General features: G+C 46.3%; 1 protein-coding gene across 2 annotated transcripts in view; it reads left to right on the plus strand.

Moving 5' to 3' along the window:
• LOC139265176 (fructose-1,6-bisphosphatase isozyme 2-like) overlaps positions 1–23,684 on the plus strand; it is a 144,007-nt gene that overhangs the window by 15,285 nt on the left and 105,038 nt on the right. For both annotated transcript variants that reach the window (XM_070882112.1, XM_070882103.1), the window contains exon 3: positions 832–924. In XM_070882112.1, the coding sequence (XP_070738213.1) occupies positions 832–924 (93 nt within the window). The remainder of the gene's footprint in view (positions 1–831; positions 925–23,684) is intronic.

Consider the following 23,684-nt stretch of genomic DNA (forward strand, 5'->3'; position numbering starts at 1 on the left):
AAAGGATTGAAGTCACAGTAAACATGCAGAGACACTGTTGAAGGTGGGCATTTTGGTGAAGAAAAGAGTTTCACAAAAAATATCTCAAAGTGGATTCTAAAATAAAGATTTAAATTGAATGGAAAAGTGGCCACAATGGCTCGGTGGGTATGTGCACTGCCCAGTATGGCATGAGCCTCAGGTTTGATCTCTTGTTTATGCAGGGCTTTGGGGAGGGTGGGGGGGGCGGTCTGTATTTGGCCACAGTGTTTCCAAAATTCTACATGTTTATGTTTGTTGGTCTTTAGATGTAATTACAGTAATGAATGCTTAACGACATGAACAGAGAAGTTTATCCCAAAATTCTAATGTGTTCAGGATAGCCATGCTCCCTCATGAGTAGTTTTCTGGAGAGACTGTTCGTCAACAGTCCAGTGAATTTCCTTGTATTATTGTGAACTGAACAGTAATGGTCTTGTAGCAGCATAATATTATATTTTCATAGTTTTAAAGATATTGCTAAGAAATGGCAAAATTCCCCAAAAGTATTTAGTATATCATTGTTAATTAATTATTAGTTTTATCTATCACAAGTCTGAGATGTCATAGAACGTTACAATACCGCAATAATTTACATTTTTATATGTGCAAAAATGCCTCACAAAGCGATTAACATTAGGAGAATAAAACAATGAATGCCAAGCAGGAGGGAAAAAGGAAATATGGAAAGGAATGGGGAGGGGGGGAACCAAAGGCATGGTTGAAGAGAAGGATTTTGAAGAGGTTTTTAAAAGCACTATTATATATACATAGATATTACAGTCAGTTTAATTTATAATTATTTCTTTCCAGGGTAAATATCTGGTCTGCTTTGATCCATTGGACGGTTCTTCTAACATCGATTGCTTGGTATCTATCGGAACCATTTTTGGTATTTACAAGAAGGTACATGTTTCCCTTTGTTATAGGAAATTAAATCAGATTCATCAGTGACATGCAGCTAGAACACAACAAAGTTGTGAGTTAATTATAATTGTTTTTCTTCTTTATTAAAAAAAGAAGACATATATCTTCTCTTACCCCTTTGGTTAGTGTTCTAGTGACAGTATGCTCCCAGCTTCCACCAATGCCACTCTGTAACTGGCTGCCAAGTGGCACATAGGAGTGGTCACAATTGATTCCGTATGGCTTTCTCTATCTCTCTACTTTCTCTAGCCGCATAACCTACTTTTACCAGCGTAAGAGTTTTAAAACATAGAAAAATAAAATATTATTACTTATTTTTATATTAAAAACCTTTTCTATGAAGGTAAGTTTATTTTTAACACTATTAAATCTTTTTTTGTTAATTTCAAAACAACATTTTCTCTAAAACATTTATTTAATGCAATTTCTATTAATTTAAAAAAGTGAAGTGTTTTTTTTTACTTATGTTTGTGCATTATTTGATTTTAGGAGTGATCTCATTGATAGTAATGGGAATTCGGAGCTCCCATTATTATGAATGAGAATACTACATTGTGATTGGTAGTCCAGGTCCACATGATCCCAGGATACGCATAGATCCTGGAAGACATATTTCCATATTCTGGACTGCGAAATTAGGCCTCCGACGCAATCCTATGTTCCTCTGGGACCACCAGCTATTTTCGTTAAAACATTTTCGGTTGGAGGCATCGCTCGCAGGAAGCCTCCGACCGCAATTCCCCCCCCCGCCAGTACGTTAATGCCCCAGTGCTCTTCATGGTGTCGCCCCAGAGGAATTTCCCCCCTCCATTTCTCTCTCCTTATCTATCCTTTCTTAAAAGATGGGGTACTATTCCATGAGCACAGTGACCTTCCTATGTGAGGCTGAGCCAACACAAGAGGATTGGAGCTGACCCCCAACCCGATACCCGGAACAGTAGCATAGTAATAATCCAGTGGCCTAGCTAAATGATTCAAAGATGCGAGTCTAAATCCCACCTATGGCAGTAGTTCATGCTACAGTGCATAAGAGAAATATCTGTGAATGCTCAAAATCATAGCAGGATAAAAAATGTTCAGTGGTTTAACATATATGTGCACCTTTTGTTTGCAAGCAGTAATCCTAATGCTGTGTAAGTGGGTAACATAGCTACGCCAGGCAACAGATGCAACAACATGCAGGGGATACAGTCGCAGAATGGTTATGTTACTGGACTAGTAATCCAGAGGCCTAGTCTAATGATCCAGAAATGTGAGTTTAAATCCCATAACGGCAGCTGGGGAATTTAAATTCAGTTAATTTAATACATCTGGAATTTAAAAAGCTAGCATCAGTAATGGAACTATCAGATTGTCGTAAAACCCATCTGGTTCACTAATGTCCTTTAGGGAAGGAAATCTGCCATTCTTATCTGGTCTGGCCTATATGTGACTCCAGACCCACACCAATGTGGTTGACTTTTAACTGCCCTCAGTTGTAACAAACATAGAAAGTAGGTGCAGGAGCAGGCCATTCGGCCCTTCGAGCCTGCTCCAAGATTCAATATGATCATGGCTGATCATGCAACTTCAATACCCCATTCCTGCTTTCTCTCCATACCTCTTGATCCCTTTAGCCGTCAGGGCCACATCTAACTCCCTTTTGAATATATCTAACAAACTGGCCTCAACAACTTTCTGTGTTAGAGAATTCCACAGTGTCATGTATTCAACTATCATTGTAACCCATGTATAAGCTGACCTAAGTTGTACACCTTGAGAACATTGACCACAAGGGGGTGAACTTGTGGGAGACACTCCTAACCTGGACTTTCAAGTATAAAAGGGAAAGCTCCACCCACCTACATCACTTGAGGTCTTGGTAATAAAGGTGACTGACCACAGAGTGATCTTTTCTCAAGTATGGGCCTCGTATGCATTTATACTGTACAGTAAGGACATATCATTGGCGACGAGAAACTGGGATTTAAACCAGGCGAGCATGGCCACTAGCAGCACAGAAGAGAGGTACTGTGTTGGTGATGATTGGGACGACTTCATTGAGAGACTACAGCAAAGTTTTGTCACTAAGGAATGGTTGGGACAGGATTCGGCCGACAAACGCAGGGCTCATCTCCTGACGGTTTGTAGATCCAGAACGTACTCCCTGATGAAGGACCTTCTAGCGCCAGAGAAGCCGGCGGACAAGACGTTCGAAGAGCTCAGTAAGTTGATCAGGGAACACCTTAAACCGGCGAGCAGCATGCACATGGCGAGACACCGGTTTTACACGCACCGGCGGCGAGAAGGGCAAAGCGTTCCAGACTTCATGGCAGATCTCCGGCGACTGGTGAGCCTATGCAAGTTCCCAGATACATGCCCAGCAGAGATGCTGCGAGACTTTTTTATTGAGGGCATCGGATACTCTGGGGTTTTCAGGAAACTGATTGAGACCAAAGGCTTGACTTTGGAAGCGGCGGCTCTGATAGCCCAGACATTTATCTCAGGGGAGGAAGAGACCAGAATGATGTAGGACAAAAATCTTGGCTCAAATGCGGCAAACAACCAGGGAGTCAACATGGTTAACGCGGCACACAGTTCTCTAGGCAAACAAGGGCAATCGGATATGCCCCAGCATGTAGTTGAACCCACAGGGGGAATTCAACAGAAACAATGGCCAGCTGAATGATGATTCATACCATCGCAATGGACAATGCGGCCATCAACACCTGTTAATGGTGCGCTTAAGGACAGTTACAGAGACAGTCAGAGACGATCAACTGGTAATGGACCTTTTGTTTCAAACAGCGGGGCTTCCAGCTCATGCTGGAGGTGTGGAGGCAAACACCCAGCCAGAGCTTGCAGGTATCAGCAATATACATGCAGAAACTGCAACGTCAGCGGTCACTTGGCGCATACGTGCAGGAAGCCTGCAGCCAGGTTGATGTACAAGGAGGACGGGCCCGATGTAAGCCCTACAAGGCCAAATGAATCGCTGGAAGCTGAAGTTCAGTGAGTTCAAGTGGAGCACATATACAGTTCATACACCAGGACGCCACCGATAATGATGAAAGTGCTCCTCAATGGCATCCCAGTATTAATGGAGCTAGACATGGGGTCCAGCCAGTCCCTGATGAGTATCAAACAGTTCGAAAGGTTGTGGGTGTCCAAGGCCAGGAGGCCAAAATTATTGCCGATTGGCGCATAGCTACAGACATATACAAAGGAGATCATTCCGGTGCTCGGCAGCGCCACGGTAGTCGTGACCCACAAAGATTCGGAGAACAGGTTGCCACTCTGGATTGTCCCGGGGGACGGTCCCGCACTACTGGGGAGGAGTTGGCTTGCTGTCATGAACTGGAAATGGGGCGATGTCAATGCAATTTCTTCTGTGGAGCGAGTGTCATGCTCACAGGTCCTGGACAATTTTGACTCATTATTTCAATCCAGCATCGGCAGTTTCATGGGGACCAAGGTAGTGATTCACATAAACCCGGATGCCAGGCCAGTACACCACAAGGCCAGAGCGGTGCTGTACGTGATGTGGGAAAAGATAGAATGCGAATTGGATCGCCTGCTGAGGGAAGGCATCATCTCGGCAGTCGAATTCAGTGACTGGGCGAGCCCGATCGTGCCGGTGCTCAAGGCGGATGGGTCAGTCAGGATATGTGACAATTACAAGGCCACCATCAATCGGGTGTCACTCCAAGACCAGTACCCGCTACTGAGAGCAGAGGAGCTCTTTGCGACGCTATCCGGTGACAAACTTTTTTCAAAATTGGACCTGACCTCAGCTTACATGACCCAGGAGCTGGCGAGTGAGTCGAAGAAGCTGACCACCATCACAACACACAAGGGGTTGTTTGAGTAGAACAGATGTCCGTTCGGGATTCGTTTGGCCACCGCGATCTTTCAGCGAAATATGGAAAGCCTCCTCAAGTCAATTCCAAGGACAGTGGTTTTTCAAGACGACAGCCTCATCACGGGTCGCGATACTGAAGAACATCTCCACAACCTGGAGGAGGTGCTACGCAGACTGGACCGGGTAGGGCTGTGACTGAAAAAGACGAAGTACGTCTTCTTAGCTCCAGAGGTAGAATTCCTGGGGAGGAGGGTAGCAGCAGACGGGATCAGGCCTACTGCGTCCAAAACGGAAGCGATCCAGAGAGCACCCAGACCCTGTAACAGGGACTCCTGAACTATTTTGATAACTTTCTTCCCAAATTGAGCACGCTGTTAGAGCCGCTACACGTGCTCCTATGCAAAGGTCGCGATTGGGTCTGAGGGGACAGCCAGGAAAGGGCTTTTGATAGAGCACGCAATTTGTTATGCTCCAACAAACTGTTAACGTTATATGACCTTGTAAGAAACTTGTTTTAACGTGCGATGCATCCTCCTATGGGGTCGAGTATGTGTTGCAGCATGTGAATGCCAATGGTCAGTTACAGCCGGTAGCTTATGCCTCCAGAAGTCTGTCCCAGGCAGAAAGGGGCTACGGGATGGTAGAAAAGGAAGCGCTAGCATGTGTATATGCAGTAAAAAAAATGCACCAATACCTGTTTGGCAGGAAATTTGAGCTGGAGACAGATCCCAAACCCCTAACGTCCCTTTTGGCTGACAACAAGGCCATAAATGCGAATGCATCGGCCCGCATACAGAGGTGGGCACTTACATTAGCCGCCTATGACTACACAATTCGGCACAGACCGGGCACTGAAAACTGCACTGATGCACTCAGCAGGCTCCCACTAGCCACCACTGAGGGGGCAACTGAGCATGATGCTGAGATGGTCATGGCTGTTGAAGCTTTCGAAAGTGAAGGCTCACCTGTGACAGCCCGTCAGATTAAAATCTGGACAAATAAAGATCCGCTACTTTCTTTCGTTAAGAAATGTGTCCTGAATGGGGACTGGGCAGCCACGTACGGGGCATGCCCTGAGGAATTTAAACCGTTTCATAGGCGCAAGGATGAACTCTCGATTCAGGCCGATTGCCTACTGTGGGGAAACCGAGTAGTCATGCCCCAGATGGGCAGAGAGGTGTTTATCAGAGAACTTCACAATGAGCACCCGGGCATTGCCATGATAAAGGCAATTGCCAGGTCACACGTTTGGTGGCCAGGGATAGATGCAGACCTGGAACTTCGTGTTCGCAGGTGCAACACGTGTGCTCAGCTGGGCAATGCACCCAGGGAAGCCCCCCTTAGCCCCTGGTCCTGGCCCGCCAAGGTCACGCATCCATGTGGACTACGCTGGTCCTTTCATGGGAAAAATGTTTTTGGTTGTAGTCGATGCCTACTCCAAATGGATTGAGTGTGCCATTTTAAATTCAAGCGCATCCTCTGCCACGGTCGAAAGTCTACGGGCAATGTTCGCCGCCCATGGTCTACCGGATGTCTTGGTCAGCGACAATGGCCCGTGCTTCACAAGCACTGAATTCCAGGACTTCATGGCAGGCAATGGAATCAACCATGTCAGAACGGTACCGTTCAAGCCAGCCTCAAACAGCCAGACGGAACGAGCAGTGCAGATAATCAAACAGGGGATGCTCAGAATCCAAGGGGATTCCCTACAAAGCTGCTTATCACGCCTCCTGTTGGCCAATAGATCCCGACCACACTTGCTCACAGGAGTTCCACCCGCAGAACTGCTAATGAAAAGGACCCTCAATACCAGGTTATCCCTTATACACCCTACTATGAAAGAAATTGTTGAGAACAGGCATCAGTCACAATGTGACTACCATAACAGGAATGCAAGGGCGCGATGTATTGATGTCAATGACCCTGTTTTTGTCCTTAATTACGCTGCAGGGCCCAAATGGCTTGCAGGCACTGTGGGAATAGGGTTTTGGTAGTTAAACTTACCAATGGACAAATCTGCCGCAAACACGTGGATCAAAATAAAAGGAGGTTCAGCAACCCCATAGAAGAAGCAGGGGAAGAACACGACGTAGAGTTTCCTCCACCACAGGTGACCGAACACCGGAACCAAGTGGAGAAGAGCCCAGTCACTGTGGGCAGTCCGGACAGGCCTGAGACACCGCAAACAGCGGACACTCAGGCCAGCGCCCAACAACCGGAGCCCCAACTCAGGCGCTCTACAAGGGAGCGTAAACCACCAGAGAGACTTAACCTGTGATCCCAATAAGACTTTGGGGGGAGGTGATCTCATGTATTCAACTGTCATTGTAATCCATGTATAAACTGACCTAAGTTGTACACCTTGAGAACATTGACCACAAGGGGGTGAACTTGTGGGAGACACCCTAACCTGGACTTTCAGGTATAAAAAGGGAACATCCACCCACCTTCATCACTTGAGGTCTTGGTCATAAAGGTAACTGGTCACAGAGTGACCTTCTCTCAAGTATGAGCCTCGTGTGCATTCATATTGTATAGTGAGGACATATTAGGCCACATTACAGCCAAAATTCTAAAGGGACAATGTGTGTTAAAAAGACAAGCCTGAAGGCTCTGTGCCTCAATGCGAAGCGAATTCGGAATAAGGTGGACAAATTAACTGCGCAGATAGCATTTAACGGATATGATGTAATTGGCTTCACAGAGACATGGCTCCAAGGTGACCAAGGATGGGAACTCAACATCCAGGGGTATTCAACATTTAGGAAGGATAGACAGAGAGGAAAAGGAGGTGAAGCGGTGCTGCTGGTTAAAGAGGAAATTAATGCAATAGTAAGGAGGGTCATTAGCATGGATGATGTGGAATCGGCATGGGTGGAGCTGCGGAATACCAAAGGGCAGAAAACGCTAGTGGGAGTCGTGTACAGACCACCAAACAGTAGCAGTGAGGTTGGGGACAGCATCAAACAAGAAATAAGGGATGCAGGCAATAAGGGTACAGCAGTTATCATGGGCGACTTTAATCTACATATTGATTGGGCTAACCAAACTGGTAGCAATGTGGTGGAGGAGGATTTCCTGGAGTGTATTAGGGATGGTTTTCGAGACCAATATGTCGAGAAACCAACTAAAGAGCTGGCCATCCTAGACTGGGCGATGTGTAATGAGAAGGGACTAATTAGCAATCTTGTTGTGCGAGGCCCCTTGGGGAAGAGTGACCATAATATGGTAGAATTCTTTATTAAGATGGAGAGTGACACAGTTAATTCGGAAACTAGGGTCCTGAACTTAAGGAAAGGTAACTTCGACGGTATGAGGCGTGAATTGGCTAGAATAGCCTTGCAAAGGATACTTAAAGGATTGACGGTGGATAGGCAATGGCAAACATTTAAAGATCACATGGATGAACTTCAGCAATTGTACATCCCTGTCTGGAGTAAAAATAAAACGGGGAAGGTGGCTCAATCGTGGCTAACAAGGGAAATTAAGGATAGTGTTAAAGCCAAGAAAGAGGCATATAAATTGGCTAGAAAAAGCAACAAACCTGAGGACTGGGAGAAATTTAGAATTCAACAGGAGAGGAGGACTAAGGGTTTAATTAAGAGGGGGAAAATAGAGTACGAGAGAAAGCTTGCAGGGAACATAAAAACTGACTGCAAAAGCTTCTATAGATATGTGAAGAGAAAAAGATTAGTGAAGACAAGCTTAGGTCCCTTGCAGTCGGATTCAGGCGAATTTATATTGGGGAACAAGGATCAGGCAGACCAATTGAACAAATACTTCGGTTTTGTCTTCACAAAGGAAGACACAGATAACCTTCCGAATGTACTAGGGGACAGTGGGTCTAGTGAGAAGGAGGAACTGAAGGATATCCTTATAAAGCGGGAAATTGTGTTCGGGAAATTGATGGGATTGATGGCCGATAAATCCCCGGGGCCTGATAGTCTGCATCCCAGAGTACTTAAGGAAGTGGCCCTAGAAACAGTGGATGCATTAGTGATCATATTCCAACAGTCTATCAACTCTGGATCAGTTCCTATGGACTGGAGGGTAGCTAATGTAACACCACTTTTTAAAGAGGGAGAGAGAAAGCGGGTAATTACAGACTGGTTAGCCTGACATCAGTAGAGGGGAAAATGTTCGAATCAATCATTAAGGATGAAATAGCAGCGCATTTGAAAAGCAGTGACAGGATTGGTCCAAGACAGCATGGATTTATGAAAGGGAAATCATGCTTGACGAATCTTCTGGAATTTTTTGAGGATGTAACTAGCAGAGTGGACAAGGGAGAACCAGTGGATGTGCTGCATTTGGAATTTCAAAAGGCTTTTGACAAGGTCCCACACAAGAGATTGGTGTGCAAAATCAAAGCACATGGTATTGGGGGTAATGTACTGACGTGGATAGAGAACTGGTTGGCAGATAGGAAGCAGAGAGTCGGGATAAACAGGTCCTTTTCAGAATGGCAGGCAGTGACTAGTGGAGTGCCACAGGGCTCAGTGCTGGGACCCCAGCTCTTTACAATATATATTAACGATTTGGATGAAGGAATTGAGTGTAATATCTCCAAGTTTGCAGATGACACTAAACTGGGTGGCGGTGTGAGCTGTGAGGAGGACGCTAAGAGGCTGCAGGGTGACTTGGACAGGTTAGGTGAGTGGGCAAATGCATGGCAGATGCAGTATAATGTAGATAAATGTGAGGTTATCCATTTTGGGGGCAAAAACTCGAAGGCAGAATATTATCTGAATGGTGGCAGATTAGGAAAAGGGGAGGTGCAACGAGACCTGGGTGTCATGGTTGATCAGTCATTGAAAGTTGGCATGCAGGTATAGCAGGCGGTGAAGCAGGCAAATGGTATGTTGGCCTTCATAGCTAGGGGATTTGAGTATAGGAGCAGGGAGGTCTTACTGCAGTTGTACAGGGCCTTGGTGAGGCCTCACCTGGAATATTGTGTTCAGTTTTGGTCTCTTAATCTGAGGAAGGACGTTCTTGCTAACGAGGGAGTGCAGCGAAGGTTCACCAGACTGATTCCAGGGATGGCTGGATTGACATATGAGGAGAGATTGGATCAACTAGGCCTGTATTCACTGGAGTTCAGAAGGATGAGAGGGGATCTCATAGAAACGTATCAGATTCTGACGGGACTGGACAGGTTAGATGCGGGAAGAATGTTCCCTATGTTGGAGAAGTCCAGAACCAGGGGACATAGTCTTAGGATAAGGGGTAGGCCATTTAGGACTGAGATGAGGAGAAACTTCTTCACCCAGAGAGTTGTTAACCTGTGGAATTCCCTGCCGCAGAGAGTTGTTGATGCCAGTTCATTGTATATATTCAAGAGGGAGTTATATAGGGCCCTTACGGCTAAAGAGATCAAGGAGTATGGAGAGAAAGCAGGAAAGGGTTACTGAGGGAATGATCAGCCATGATCTTATTGAATGGCGGTGCAGGCTCGAAGGGCCGAATGGCATACTCCCGCACCTATTTTCTATGTTTCTATTCAGATAATAATCTGCCTTCCTGTTTTTGCAACGAAAATGGATAACCTCACAATTATCCACATTATACTGCATCTGCCATGCATTTGCCCATTCATCTAGCCTGTCCAAGTCCTCCTGCAGCCTCCTAGCATCCTCCTCGCAGCTCGCACTGTCACCCAGCTTAGTGTCATCTGCAAACTTGGGGATATTACATTCAATTAGTTCGTCTAAATCATGAATGTATACTGTAAATAGCTGGGGTCCCAGCACTGAACCTGCGGCACCCCACTAGTCACTGCCTGCCATTCAGAAAAGCACCTGTTTATTCCTACTCTTTGCTTCCTGTCTGCCAACCAGTTCTTTATCCTCATCAATACATTACCCCCAATACCATATGCCTTAATTTTGCACACTAATCTCTTGTGTGGGACCTTGTCAAAAGCCTTTTGAATGTCCAAATACACCACATCCACTGGTTCTCCCTTATCCACTCTACTAGTTACAGCCTGAAAAAACTCTAGAAGATTTGTCAAGCATGATTTCCCTTTCATAAATCCAGACTGACTTGGACCAATCCTGTCACTGCTTTCCAAATGCACTGCTATTACATCTTTAATAATTGATTCCAACATTTTCCCCACTACCGATGTCAGGCTAACCGGTCTATAATTCCATGTTTTCTCTCTACCTCCTTTTTTAAAAAGTGGGGTTAATTAGCTACCCTCCAATCCATAGGAACTGAACCAGAGTCTATAGAATGTTGGAAATGAGTATCAGTGCATCCACTATTTCTAGAGCCACTTCCTTAAGTACTCTGGGATGCAGACTATCAGGCCCTGGGGATTTATCGGTCTTCAGTCCCTTCAATTTCCCTAACACAATTTCCTGACTAATAAGAATTTCACTCAGTTCGCCCTTCTCGCTAGACCCTCGGTCCCCTAGTATTTTCGGGAGGTTATTCGTGTCTTCCTTCGTGAAGACAGAACCAAAGTATTTTTTCAATTGGTCTGCCATTTCCTTGTTCCCCATTATAAATTCCCCTGATTCTGATGGCAAGGGACCTACATTAGCCTTCACTAATTTTTTTCTCTTCACATATCTATAGAAGCTTTTATGTTCCCTGCAAGCTTACTCTCATACTCTATTTTCTCCCTCCTAATTAAACCCTTAGTCCTCTTCTGATGAATTCTAAATTTCTCTCAGTCCTCAGGTTTGCTGCTTTTTCTGGCCAATGTATATGTCTCTTCCTTGGATTTAACACTTTCCCTCATTTCCCTTGTTCGCCACGGTTGAGCCACCTTCCTTTTTTTATTCTTACGCCACACAGGGATGTACAATTGTTGTAGTTCATCCATGTGATATTTAAATGTCTGCCATTGCCTATCCACCGTCAACCCTTTAAGTATCATTCTCCAGTCTATCCTAGCCAATTCACATCTCATACCGTCGAAGTTTCCTTTCTTTAAGTTCAGAACCCTAGTCTCTGAATTAACTGTGTCACTCTCCATTTTAGTGAAGAATTCTGCCTTATTATGGTCACTCTTCCCCAAGGGGCCTCGCTAATTAATCATCTCTCGTTACACAAGACCCAGTCTAGAATGGCCTGCTCTCTAGTTGGTTCCTCGACATATTGGTCTAGAAAACCATCCCTTATACACTCCAGGAAATCCTCCTCCATAGTATTGCTACCAGTTTGGTTAGCCCAATGAATATGCAGATTAAAGTCACCCATGATAACTGCTGTACCCTTATTGCACGCGTCCCTAATTTCCTGTTTGATGCCCTCCCCAATCTCCCTACTACTGTTTGGTGGTCTGTACACAACTCCCACTAACGTTTACTGCCCTTTGGTGTTTCGCAGCTCCACCCATATAGATTCCACATCTTCCACGCTAATGTCCTTCCTTACTATTGTGTTAATCTCTTTAACCAGTTATGCTACCCCACCTCCTTTTCCTTCTTGTCTGTCCTTCCTGAACATTGAATACCCCTGGATGTTGAGTTCCCAGCCTTGGTTTCCTTGGAGCCACGTCTCCGTAATCCCAGTTACGTCATATCCGTTACGTCATATCTGTGCAGTCAATTCATCCACCTTATGACGAATGCACCTCACATTGCGACTCAGAGCCTTCAGGCTTGTTTTTTTAACACTCTTTGTCCTTTTAGAATTATGTTGTAATGTGGCCCTTTTTGATTTTTGCCCTTGATTTTTCTGCCCTCCACTCTTGTTGTTCTCCTTCCTACCTTTTGCTTCTGCCCCCTTTTTAATTCCCTCTATCTCCCTGCATAGATTCCCATCCCCCTGCCTTTTTAGTTTAAACCCTCCCCAACAGCACTAGCAAACACTCTGCCTGGGACATCGGTTCCGGTCCTGCTCAGGTGCAGACTGTCCGGTTTGTACTGGTCCCACCTCCCCCAGAACCGGTTCCAATGTCCCAGGAATTTGAATCCTTCCCTCTTTCACCATTCCTCAAGCGACGTATTCATCTGAGCTATCCTGCTATTCCTACTCTGTCTAGCACATAGCACTGGTAGCAATCCTGAGATTACTACCTTTAAGGTCCTACTTTTTAATTTAACTCCTAGCTTCATAAATTCAGCTTGTAGGATCTTATCCTGTTTTTTACCTATATTGTTGGTACCTATATGTACCACGACAGCTGGCTGTTCACCCTCCCCCTCCAGAATGCGCTACAGCCGCTCCAAGACATCCTTGACCCTTGCACCAGGGAGGCAACATCTATCCTGGAGTGTTATTTGCGGCCGCAGAAACACCTATCTATTCCCCTTACACTAGAATCCCCTATCACTATAGCTCTCCCACTCTTTTTCCTGCCCTCCAGTGCAGCAGAGCCACCCCTGGTGCCATGGACTTGGCTGCTGCTGCCTTTCCCTGATGAGTCATCTCCCCCAACAGTACCCAAGGTGGTGTATCTGTTTTGGAGGGAGATGACCGCAGGGGACCCCTGCACTACCTTCCTTCCACTGCTCTTCCTGCTGGTCACCCATTCCCTATCTGTCTGTGTAACCTTTACCTGCGGTGTGACCAACTCACTAAACGTGCTATTCATGACATCCTCAGCATCGTGGATGCTCCAGAGTGAATCCATGCGTAGCTCCAGTGCTGCAATGCAGTCTGGCGGGAGCTGCAGCTGGATACACTTTCTGTACACATAGTAGTCAGGGACACTGGAAGCGTCCCTGATTTCCCACATAGCACAGGAGGAGCATGACGTGGGTCTGGATTCTCCTGCCATGACTTAACCCTTAAATTAACCTAATTGATAACAACATCAAAGGTTTCTTACTGATCAGAAAAGAAAAATAAAAATAAAAAGATTAAATACTCACCAATCCACCAGCCAATCACTTACCCTCTTGGCTGTGATGTCACACTTCGATTTCTTTTTATTCCTTTGTTTACCTTCTGCCCCTGCACCAGCTGGCTCTTCCGACTTGGTCACCTTGAAACCACGACTCTGTAATGGATGCTTTCCTGTGATGTCAGGCGTTGATTTCTTTTTACTTCCCTCCCCTCACAGGTCTGTTTGTGCTGCTCCCAGTTAGCTCCTTTATCTCCCCCTCCGATCTCGCGCTGTTTGAATCTCCCGGCTCTCGCTCCTTTATCTCCCCCTCCGATCTACGAGAAACAATAACAAGAATAAAAGCGGAGGGACTCCTCGTTACCGGCTTCGTGCACGACAATGGCACATCCAGCTCAGTTGACCCTGCAAAGTCATCCTCACCAACATCTGACAAATTGTGCCAAAATTGGGAGAGCTGTCCCACAGACTAGTCAAGCAACAGGCTGACGTAGTCATACTCACAGAATCATATCTTTCAGCCAAAGTCCCAAACTCCTCCATCACCATCCCTGAGTATGTCCTGACCCACCCGAGGTGGCGGCACAGTGGTATACGGGAGGGAGGGAGTGGCCCTGGGAGTCCTCAACCTTGACTCCGGAAACCATGAAATCTCATGGATGCAGGTTAAGCATGAGTAAGGAAACCTCCTGCTGATTACCACCTACCGCCCTCCCTCAGCTGATCAATCAGTATTTCTCCATGTTAAACACCACTTGGAAGAAGCACTGAGGGTAGCAAGGGCACAGAATGTAGTCTGGGTGGGGGACATCAATCTCCATCACCAAGAGTGGCTTGGTAGCACCACTACTGACCGAGCTGGCCGAATCCTGAAGGACATAACTGCCAGACTAGGACCGTGGCAGGTGGTGAGAGAACCATCACGAGGAAAAACCTATTTGACCTCGTCCTCACCAATCTACCTGTCGCAGATGCATTTGTCTACGACACCATTGGTAGCAGTGACCACTGCACAGTCATTGTGGAGACAAAGTCCCCACTTCACACTGAGGACACCCTCCATCGTGTTGTGTGTCCTCAGTGCTAAATGGGATAGATTCAGAACAGATTTAGCAGCTCAAAACATGAGATGCTGTGGGCCATCAGCAGCAGCAGAATTATATTCCACCACAATCTTTAACCTCATGGCCCGGCATATCCCTCACTCTACTATTACCATCAAGCCAGGGGACCAACCCTGGTTCAACGAGGAGTGGAGAAGAGCATGCCAGGATCAGCACCAAGCATAATGAGGTACCAACCTGGGAAAGCTGCAACACAGGACTACATGCATGGTAAGCCGTGGAAGCAGCATGCTATAGACAGAGCTAAGCGATCCCACAATCAACGGATCAGATCAAAGCTCTGTAGTCCTGCCACATCCAGTCGTGAATGGTGGTGGACAATTAAACAACTAACGGGAGGAGGAGACACCATGAATATCCCCATCCTCAATGATGACGGAGCCCAGCACACGAGTGCAAAAGATCAAGGTTAAAGCGTTTGCAACTATCTTCAGCCAGAAGTACCAAGTGGATGATCCATATTGGTCTCCTCCGGAGGTCCCCACCATCGTAGTCTTAAGCCAACTCGATTCACTCCATGTTCTATCAAGAAACGGCTGAGCACTCTGCATACAGCAAAGGCTATGGGCCCTGACAACATCCCGGCTGTGGTGCTGAAGACTGCTGCGCCTCTAGCCAAGCCATTCCAGTACAGCTGCAACACTGGCATCTACCCAACAATGTGGAAAACTGCCCAGGTATGTCCTGTCCACAAAACGTAGGACAAATCCAATGAAGCCAATTACCGCCCCATCAGTCTACTCTCAAACCATCAGCAAAGTGATGGCAGGTGTTGTCAACAGTGCTATCAGGCAGCACTTATTCACCAATAACCTGCTCACCGATGCCCAGTTTTGTGTTCTGCCAGGACCACTCGGCTCCAGACCTCATTACAGCCTTGGTCCAAACATGGACAAAAGAGCTGAATTCCAGAGGTGAGGTGAGAATGACTGCCCTTGACATCAAAGCAGCATTTGACTGAGTGTGGCATCAAGGAGCCCTAGTAAAATTGAAGTCAATGGGAATCAGGGGGAAAACTCTCCACTGGCTGGAGTCATACCTAGCACAAAGGAAAGTGGTTGTAGTTGTTGGGGGTTAATCATCTCAGCCCCAGGACATCACTGCAGGAGTTCCTCAGAGCAATGTGCTAGGCCCAACCATCGTCAGCAGCTTTATCAGTGAATTCCCTCCATCATAAGGTCAGAAGTGGGGATGTTCGCTGATGACTGCACAGTGTTCAGTGCCTTTCGCAACTCCTCAGATAATGAAGCAGTCTGTGCCTGAAAGCAGCAAGACCTGGATGACTTTTAGGCTTGGGCTGATAAGTGGCAAGTAACAGTCGCGCCACACAAGTGCTAGACAATGACTATCTCCAACAAGCGAGAGTCTAACCACCACCCCTTGACATTCAACGGCATTATCATCGCCGAATCCCCCACTATCAACACCCTGGGGGTCACCATTGACCAGAAACTGAACTGGATCAGCCACATAAATACTGTGGCTACAAGAGCAGGTCAGAGGCTAGGTATTCTGCAATGAATGTTTCACCTCATGACTCCCCAAAGCCTTTCCACCATCCACAAGGCACAAGTCAGCAGTGTGATGGAATACTCTCCACTTGCCTGGATGAGTGCAGCTCCAACAACACTCAAGAAGCTCGACACCATCCAGGACGAAGCAGCCCGCTTGATTGGCACCCCCTCCACCACCTTAAACATTCATTCTCTCCACCACTGGCATACCGTGGCTGCAGTGTGAACTATTTACAAGATACACTGCAGCAACTCACCAAGGCTTCTTCGACAGCATCTCCAAAACTGGCGACCCCTACCACCTAGAAGGACAAGAGCAGCAGGCGCGTGGGAACACCATCACCTCCAAGTTCCCCACCAAGTTACACATCATCCTGACTTGGAAATATATCGGCGTTCCTTCGTCGTCACTGGGTCAAAATCCTGGAACGCCCTCCCTAACAGCACTGTGGGAGTACCTTCACCACATGGACTGCAGCGATTGAAGAAGTTGGCTCAGCACCATCTTCTCAAGGGTAATTAAGGATGGGCAATAAATGCTGGCCTTGCCAATGACACCCACATCACAGGAACAAATAAAGAAATATTCTCACCAGATGCGCGTACATACTGCTGACACCGCATTGACCAGTCGATGAGCCTTTTACACAAACTTTTCTGTTGGCTCAAAAGTTGTCTATAACTGAGAAAGACAAACCAGAAGGTCGCAGATTTTATTCCTGGTTATTTTTTCTCACCTTCAGTCCAGGTCATGTGTAGTGCAGTATAATATATTGGCCCTTAAATTCCGGTCGAGCTCTTCCTGTGGGCAAACGACAGAAAAAGAGAAAAAAAATGCGCACTTACCTGGAACTTCTGAGCCTGAGGCCTCTCGTGACTGCGCGTCGCAGCGCGTATACGTGGGGACGTGCGCAGGCCGGGATCTGGTGACAGCAGCCAATCAGGTGTATTATAGATTCTCATTCATAGTAATAGGTCCGGAACTCCTATTACTATGAATGAGAAACCCCCCACAAACACCCAAAACACAATAAAAAATAGAAAATAAACTACACATTTAACATTCATTTAAATTAAAGTTATTATAAAAAAATATATATTCCCGACTAATTTAAAACATTTTTTAATTAAGCCTTAAAATAAACTTACCATAGTGGGAAGGGTTTTTAAAATAAAATGTGTTTTTATAACTTTATTTTAAAATGTTTTTGTGTATTTTTAAACACTTGTGCCTGCAAAAGTAGGCTATACGCCTGTTTTTTCAGGCGTAAGATTTTAAAGGACATTTGCAGGGCAAGATATTCGTAAGTATCGGAAATCTTGCCCTGCAAGTGTCCTCGCTCCCGAGATACAGAGGATCTGTCAAGCCAGAAAACCGGCTTTGTGCGCTGAAAACCGGCTTTTCCAATGCCTTCCTGGGTCTGTAGAAACTTCGTACGGACCCGGGACATCGGAATTTCAAGGTCAATATAACTGTAGTTTGTGCCCATGTTACAAGGATCTTTTTAAAAAAATAATGCAGTTCTGAGAGGACTAGTTAACTGAAATTCAGAGAACAGTCACATGCAGTGCAGGTGCAGAATGGGGCTGCAGTACAGAAATAAGCAGACATTTTTTACAAGGGAATATTCTATCAGCTGTTTGTTTCATAGTTTGTGTTACTTCAACTTTCCAATTTGAATACATATTTATACTTCCACCGTACAATCTATTTTGTGAATTAAAGACTTACACATATGGTGTTGACATTTTGAATTCACTGCATAGTCACAGACATAGAGCTCATCCCATTATTTAGCAAAGAGTTAGTTCCCTCACTTTGTGCCTAATGCACCCATTTTATTAGGCTTTACGAAGCTGTGCTTCACGTCATCCAGTGAATATCAATGGTTCCTTAAAACCATCAGCACATGAAGACAAATATCACTAGATATTAATTGTTGTGGGGTCACTGATATTTTTTCACTTATATGGAATGGAATTTTGCACTACAAAATATCCCAGGAGATGACAGGGTAGAAATGACTTCATGCAGTTCATGTAAAATAGAGAGGCTGCTTCCCCCACTTTAGAGAACCAAGCAGATAATTTTTTAAAGGATGAAGCACAAAAGCTGTTTGGTATAGATTTTTCTGTTAAAAGATTTTTTTTTAAGATAAATTAACAATCACTCACAACTCTATCATGTTTTGGTAATTTTGACTATTTTACCTAGGATTATTTATATTAATATGTTGTTATTAATTTAAATTTAACCCAAGTGATGGTGATGCTAAATTTGGTCTCATTGCTCCTGGATTAGGAAAGGGAAAATCAGTCAAAGTTGCTGCTGCTTAGTGCTATCCATTGATGCCTGTTGGAAAGCGCTGACTATTCGATCACGTTTGTACAAAATCAAAATACTGCGGATGCCGGAAATCTGAAATAAAAACAAAAAATGTTGGAAATACTCAGCTTCTTTCATCGTTTATATATGACCACAAGATGGTGCTCTTTAGCAATTGCTTTTCAGATAAATTAGGAATAATGTTCTGAAACTGCTCCTGGCTGGGACCGCGCATCAGAAATTTGAGCATATACAGACCCTATAATTTTCCATCCATCATAAAATTATCCATCATCATCATCATAGGCAGTCCCTTGGAATCAAGGAAGACTTGCTTCCATTCTAAAAATGAGTTCTTATGGACCGAACAGTCCAATACAGGAATTACAGCCTCTGTCACAAGTGGGAAAGACAGTTGCCGAAGGAAAGGGCGGGTGGGACTGGTTTGCCGCACGCTCCGTCCACTGTCTGCGCTTGTTTTCTGCATGCTCTCGGCGATGAGACTCAAGGTGCTCAGCGCCTTCCCGGATGCACTTCCGTCACTTAGGGCGGTCTTTGGCTAGGGACTCCCAGGTGTCAGTGGGGATGATGCATTTTATCAAGGAGGCTTTGAGGGTGTCCTTGAAACATTTCCTCTGCCCACCTTGGGTTCGTTTGCCGTGAATGAGTTTCGAGTCGAGCGCTTGCTTTGGGAATCTTGTGTCAGGCATGCGAACAATGTGGCCCGTCGAGCAGAGCTAGTCGAGTGTGGTCAGTGCTTCAATGCTGGTGATGTTGGCCTGGTTGAGGACGCTAACATTGGTGCATCTATCCTCGCAGGGGATTTGCAGGATCTTGCGGAGACATTGTTGGTGGTATTTCTCCAGCGATTTGAGGTGTCCACTGGATATGGTCCACGTCTCTGAGCCATACAGGAGGGCAGGTATCACTACAGCCCTGTAGACCATGAGCTTGGTGGCAGATTTGAGGAACACTCTTTTCCTCAGGCAGCCGAAGGCTGCATTGGCGCACTGGAGGCAGTGTTGAATCTCGTTGTCAATGTCTGCCCTTGTTGATAAGAGGCTCCCGAGCATGGGAAGTGGTCCACATTGTCCAGGGCCCCGCCATGGATCTTGATGACTGGGGGGTAGTGCTGTGTGGTGGGGACAGGCTGGTGGAGGACCTTTGTCTTAGGGATGTTTAGTGTAAGGCCCATGCTTTCGTACGCCTCAGTGAAGATGTGACTATGACTTGGAGTTCAGTCTCTGAATATGCGCAGACACAAGCGTCGTCCGTGTACTGTTGCTGGACGACAGAGGTCGGGGTGGTCTTGGATCTGGCCTGGAGACGACGAAGGTTGAACAGGTTCCCACTGGTTCTGTAGTTTAGTTCCACTCCAGCAGGGAGCTTGTTGAGTGTGAGGTGGAGCATGGCAGCGAGGAAGATTGAGAAGAGGGTTAGCGCGATGACGCAGCCCTGTTTGACCCCGGTCCGGACATGGATTGGGTCTGTGATGGATCTGTTGGTAAGGATCACAGCCTGCATGTCGTCGTGGAGCAGGTGGAGGATGGTGACGAACTTTTGGGGACAGCCGAAACGGAGGAGGACGCTCATAGACCCTCGCGGTTGACAGTGTCAAGTTCAAAGAAGGCCATGTTCAAGGGTTGGTGCTGTTCCCTGCATTTTTCTTGCAGCTGTCGCGCTATAAAAATAATATCCATTGTACCCCGTACGGGAAGAAATCCGCACTGTGACTCCGGGAGGAGCTCCTCAGTCACAGAGAGAAGACGGTTGAGGAGAATTCAAGTGACGACTTTCCCAGTGGCTGATAACAAGGAGATTCCTCTGTAGTTGCCACAGTCGGACTTGTCCCCTTTTTTAAAGATGGTCACGCTTACTGCATCTCTGGGATCACCTGGCATTCTCTCCTCCCTCCAGATGAGAGAGATGAGGTCATGCATTCATGCCAATAGTGCCTCTCCGCCAAATTTTAGTGTCTCAGCTGGGATGAGATCTTACAAGACGAATTTAGGGAGCTAGGAGTTAAATTAAAAAGTAAGACCTCAAAAATAGTAATCTCAGGATTGCAACCAGTGCCACATGCTAGTCAGAGTAAGAATCGCAGAATAGCTCAGATGAATACGTGGCTTGAGGAATGGTGCAGAAGGGAGGGATTCAAATGCCTGGGAAATTGGAACCGGTTCTGGGGGAGGTGGGACCAGTACAAACCGGACGGTCTGCACCTGGGCAGGACCGGGATCAATGTCCTAGGAGGAGTGTTTGCTAGTGCTGTCAGGGAGGGGTTAAACTAATATGGTAGGGGGATGGGAACCTATGCAGGGAGACAGAGTGAAGTAGAATGGGGGCAGAAGCAAAAGATAGAAAGAAGAAAAGTAAAAGTGGAGGGCAGAGAAACCCAAGGCAAAAAGCAAAAAGGGCCACATTAGAGCAAAATTCTAAAGGGGCAAATTGTGTTAAAAAGACAAGCCTGAAGACTCTGTGCCTCAATGCGAGGAATATTCGGAATAAGGTGGACGAATTAACTGCGCAGATAGCACTTAACAGGTATGATGTAATTGGCATCACGGAGACATGGCTCCAGGGTGACCAAGGCTGAGAACTCAACATCCAGGGGTATTCAACATTTAGGAAGGATAGACAGAAAGGAAAAGGAGGCGTGGTGGCATTGCTGGTTAAGGAGGAAATTAATGCAATAGTAAGAAAGGACATTAGCTTGGATGATGTGGAATCGGTATGGGCGGAGCTGCGGAATATCAAGGGGCAGAAAACGCTGTAGGTGGCCTTGACTGTGATGAAGAATCCTCGCACATCATGGCTGCCGGCCAGCTGCTGTAACTCCTGTGCTTTCTCCATCCACCACATGTTCTTTAGGTCCTGGGTTTTTTGTTGGACCTCAGCCTTAAGCCGTCTGTAATGTTGCTTTGCTGCTCCCAAATTGGGTTGTTGTTTTAGGCTCAGAAATGCCCTGCGCTTGCGATCAATTAGCTCTTGGATCTCCTGGTCATTCTCAGCAAACCTGTCCTGGTGTTTCCTGGTTGAGTGACCGAGCGTCTCTTCGCAGGCACTGGTTATAGAGGCCTGTAGGGCAGACCAAGCGCTGTGGGCATTCTACGTCTCGGGGTCATCAAGGGTTGCCAGGTTAGCAGTGAGGCGTTGGCTGTATAGGGCTCTCTTAGCTGGGTCTTTGAGTGCCCCGGCATTGAATTTTTTGTGGCACTGCTTCTGCTGCCATCGCTGCTTTGGGGCTATGTTGATGTTGATGATGGAACGGATTAGAAGGTTGTCCGTCCAGCAGTCGGCAGCTCCTGTCATGGCGCGGGTGATATGCACATCCTTGCGATCCCTGGCTCGTACAATGACATAGTCGAGCAGGTGCCAGTGTTTAGAGCGAGGGTGTTGCCACGATGCCTTGTACTTGTCCCTCTGGTGAAACAAGGTGTTGGTGATGACAAGGTCGTGCTCTAGACATTTTGTCAGGAGCAGGGTACTGCTGGAATTGGTTTTCCCTACCCTCTCTCTGCCGATCACGCCTCCCCAGAGGGCTGTGTCCATGCCGACCCTGGCGTCGAAGTCACCGAGGAGGATCAGTTTATCATCCGTAGAGACGCGGGACAGGGATTTTTTGAGGCTGGAGTAAAAACTCTCTTTGGTCTCATATGTTGCATCGAGTGTTGGGGAGTACGCACTGATGACTGTGGTGCATTGATTCCGGGATAGGGTGAGTCGGAGAATCATGAGACGTTCGTTAATCCCGCAGGAGGAATCTTTGAGGTGGTAGACCAGCTCATTTTTGATAGCGAAACCGACTCCGTGGAGGCAGCGTTCTTCCTCTGGTTTCCCTTTCCAGAAGAAGGTGTAACTTCCACCTTGTTCCTTGAGCTGGCCTTTCCCTTCCCGCCGGGTCTCGCTTAGGGCGGCGATGTTGACATCGAAGCGTCTAAGTTCCCCGGCAACTATGGTGGTGCAGTGTTCCGGCCTGTCGCTGTTGGAGTTATCCATGAGAGTCCTGACATTCCAGGTCCAGAATTTCATATTAACGGAGTGGAAGATGCCTGTGCGTGAAAATTAGCCATATCATCTGTGTGTTGTCTATATGCAAAAAAAATATTCTATTTCAAACACAAATTTGTAACTCTATGGTGGCAATTTGAATAAGATCTGGAAACTGATTTGATTTTGGTGCATGTCAGTACAGGCACAGAAGTGACTCTTATGGCACTCAAAGTTAAATCAATGACGGAAAATTCCTTTAGTCAGCGCAGTTTTAAGCAACGCTCTGGAGCTTTATGATCTCTGTGATGCTAAATGCAGTAATAACTGAAAGGATATGTGCGTATCTACATATGACTTCCTGTGACTCAATATACTTGTCTGCAGCTCACTACTTTGTAAATTTGAATGTGACTGAACCAGGACTGAGAATGTCAAAATGAGACATCTTTACACAAGAGCCTAAGGGCAGCAATAAAGAAAGACTTGTATTTATATATCACCATTTATGACCATAGGACATCCCAAAGCATTTTACAGCCAATAAAGTACTTTTTGAAGTCTAGTCACTGTTGTAATGTAGGAAACACGGCAACCAATTTGTGCACAGCAAGCTCCCACCAACAGCGATGTGATAATGACCAGATAATCTGCTTTTAGTGATGTAGATTGATGGATACAATTTGGCCAGGACACTGGGGTAACTCCCCTGCTCTTCTTCGAAATAGTGCCATGGGATCTTTTATGTCCACCTGAGAGAGCAGACGGGGCCTCGGTTTAACATTTCATCTGTGGGGATGTGAGATCATTACAGCTGAGCCGAGTCATGTCCTCACCTGACATCCACACACATTGGCCACGATTTCCCCTACCTCGGCAGGTCTGGTGCAGGCAGCGTCGGTAGCGGGTCCCGACCTCGCTGTTGGCTCCAGCCTGCTGTAGAAATGATTTTCCATTGATTGGATTTGTTAAGCCAACCCAGCGCGTTTCCCGGCCAATTGAAGGAGGAGGGTCTGATGACATCACTTGATGAAGTGTCATCAGTCGGGCGCTTTAAAGGGACCATGTGCAAATTAATTTTGACAGTTGTGCTGTCAGTGTTCTATAGCATTGAGGTCCAGCAAACACTGAAAAGCACTGC

This window comes from Pristiophorus japonicus, chromosome 1 (assembly GCF_044704955.1).
Source record: "Pristiophorus japonicus isolate sPriJap1 chromosome 1, sPriJap1.hap1, whole genome shotgun sequence".
Lineage (NCBI taxonomy): Eukaryota > Metazoa > Chordata > Chondrichthyes > Pristiophoridae > Pristiophorus > Pristiophorus japonicus.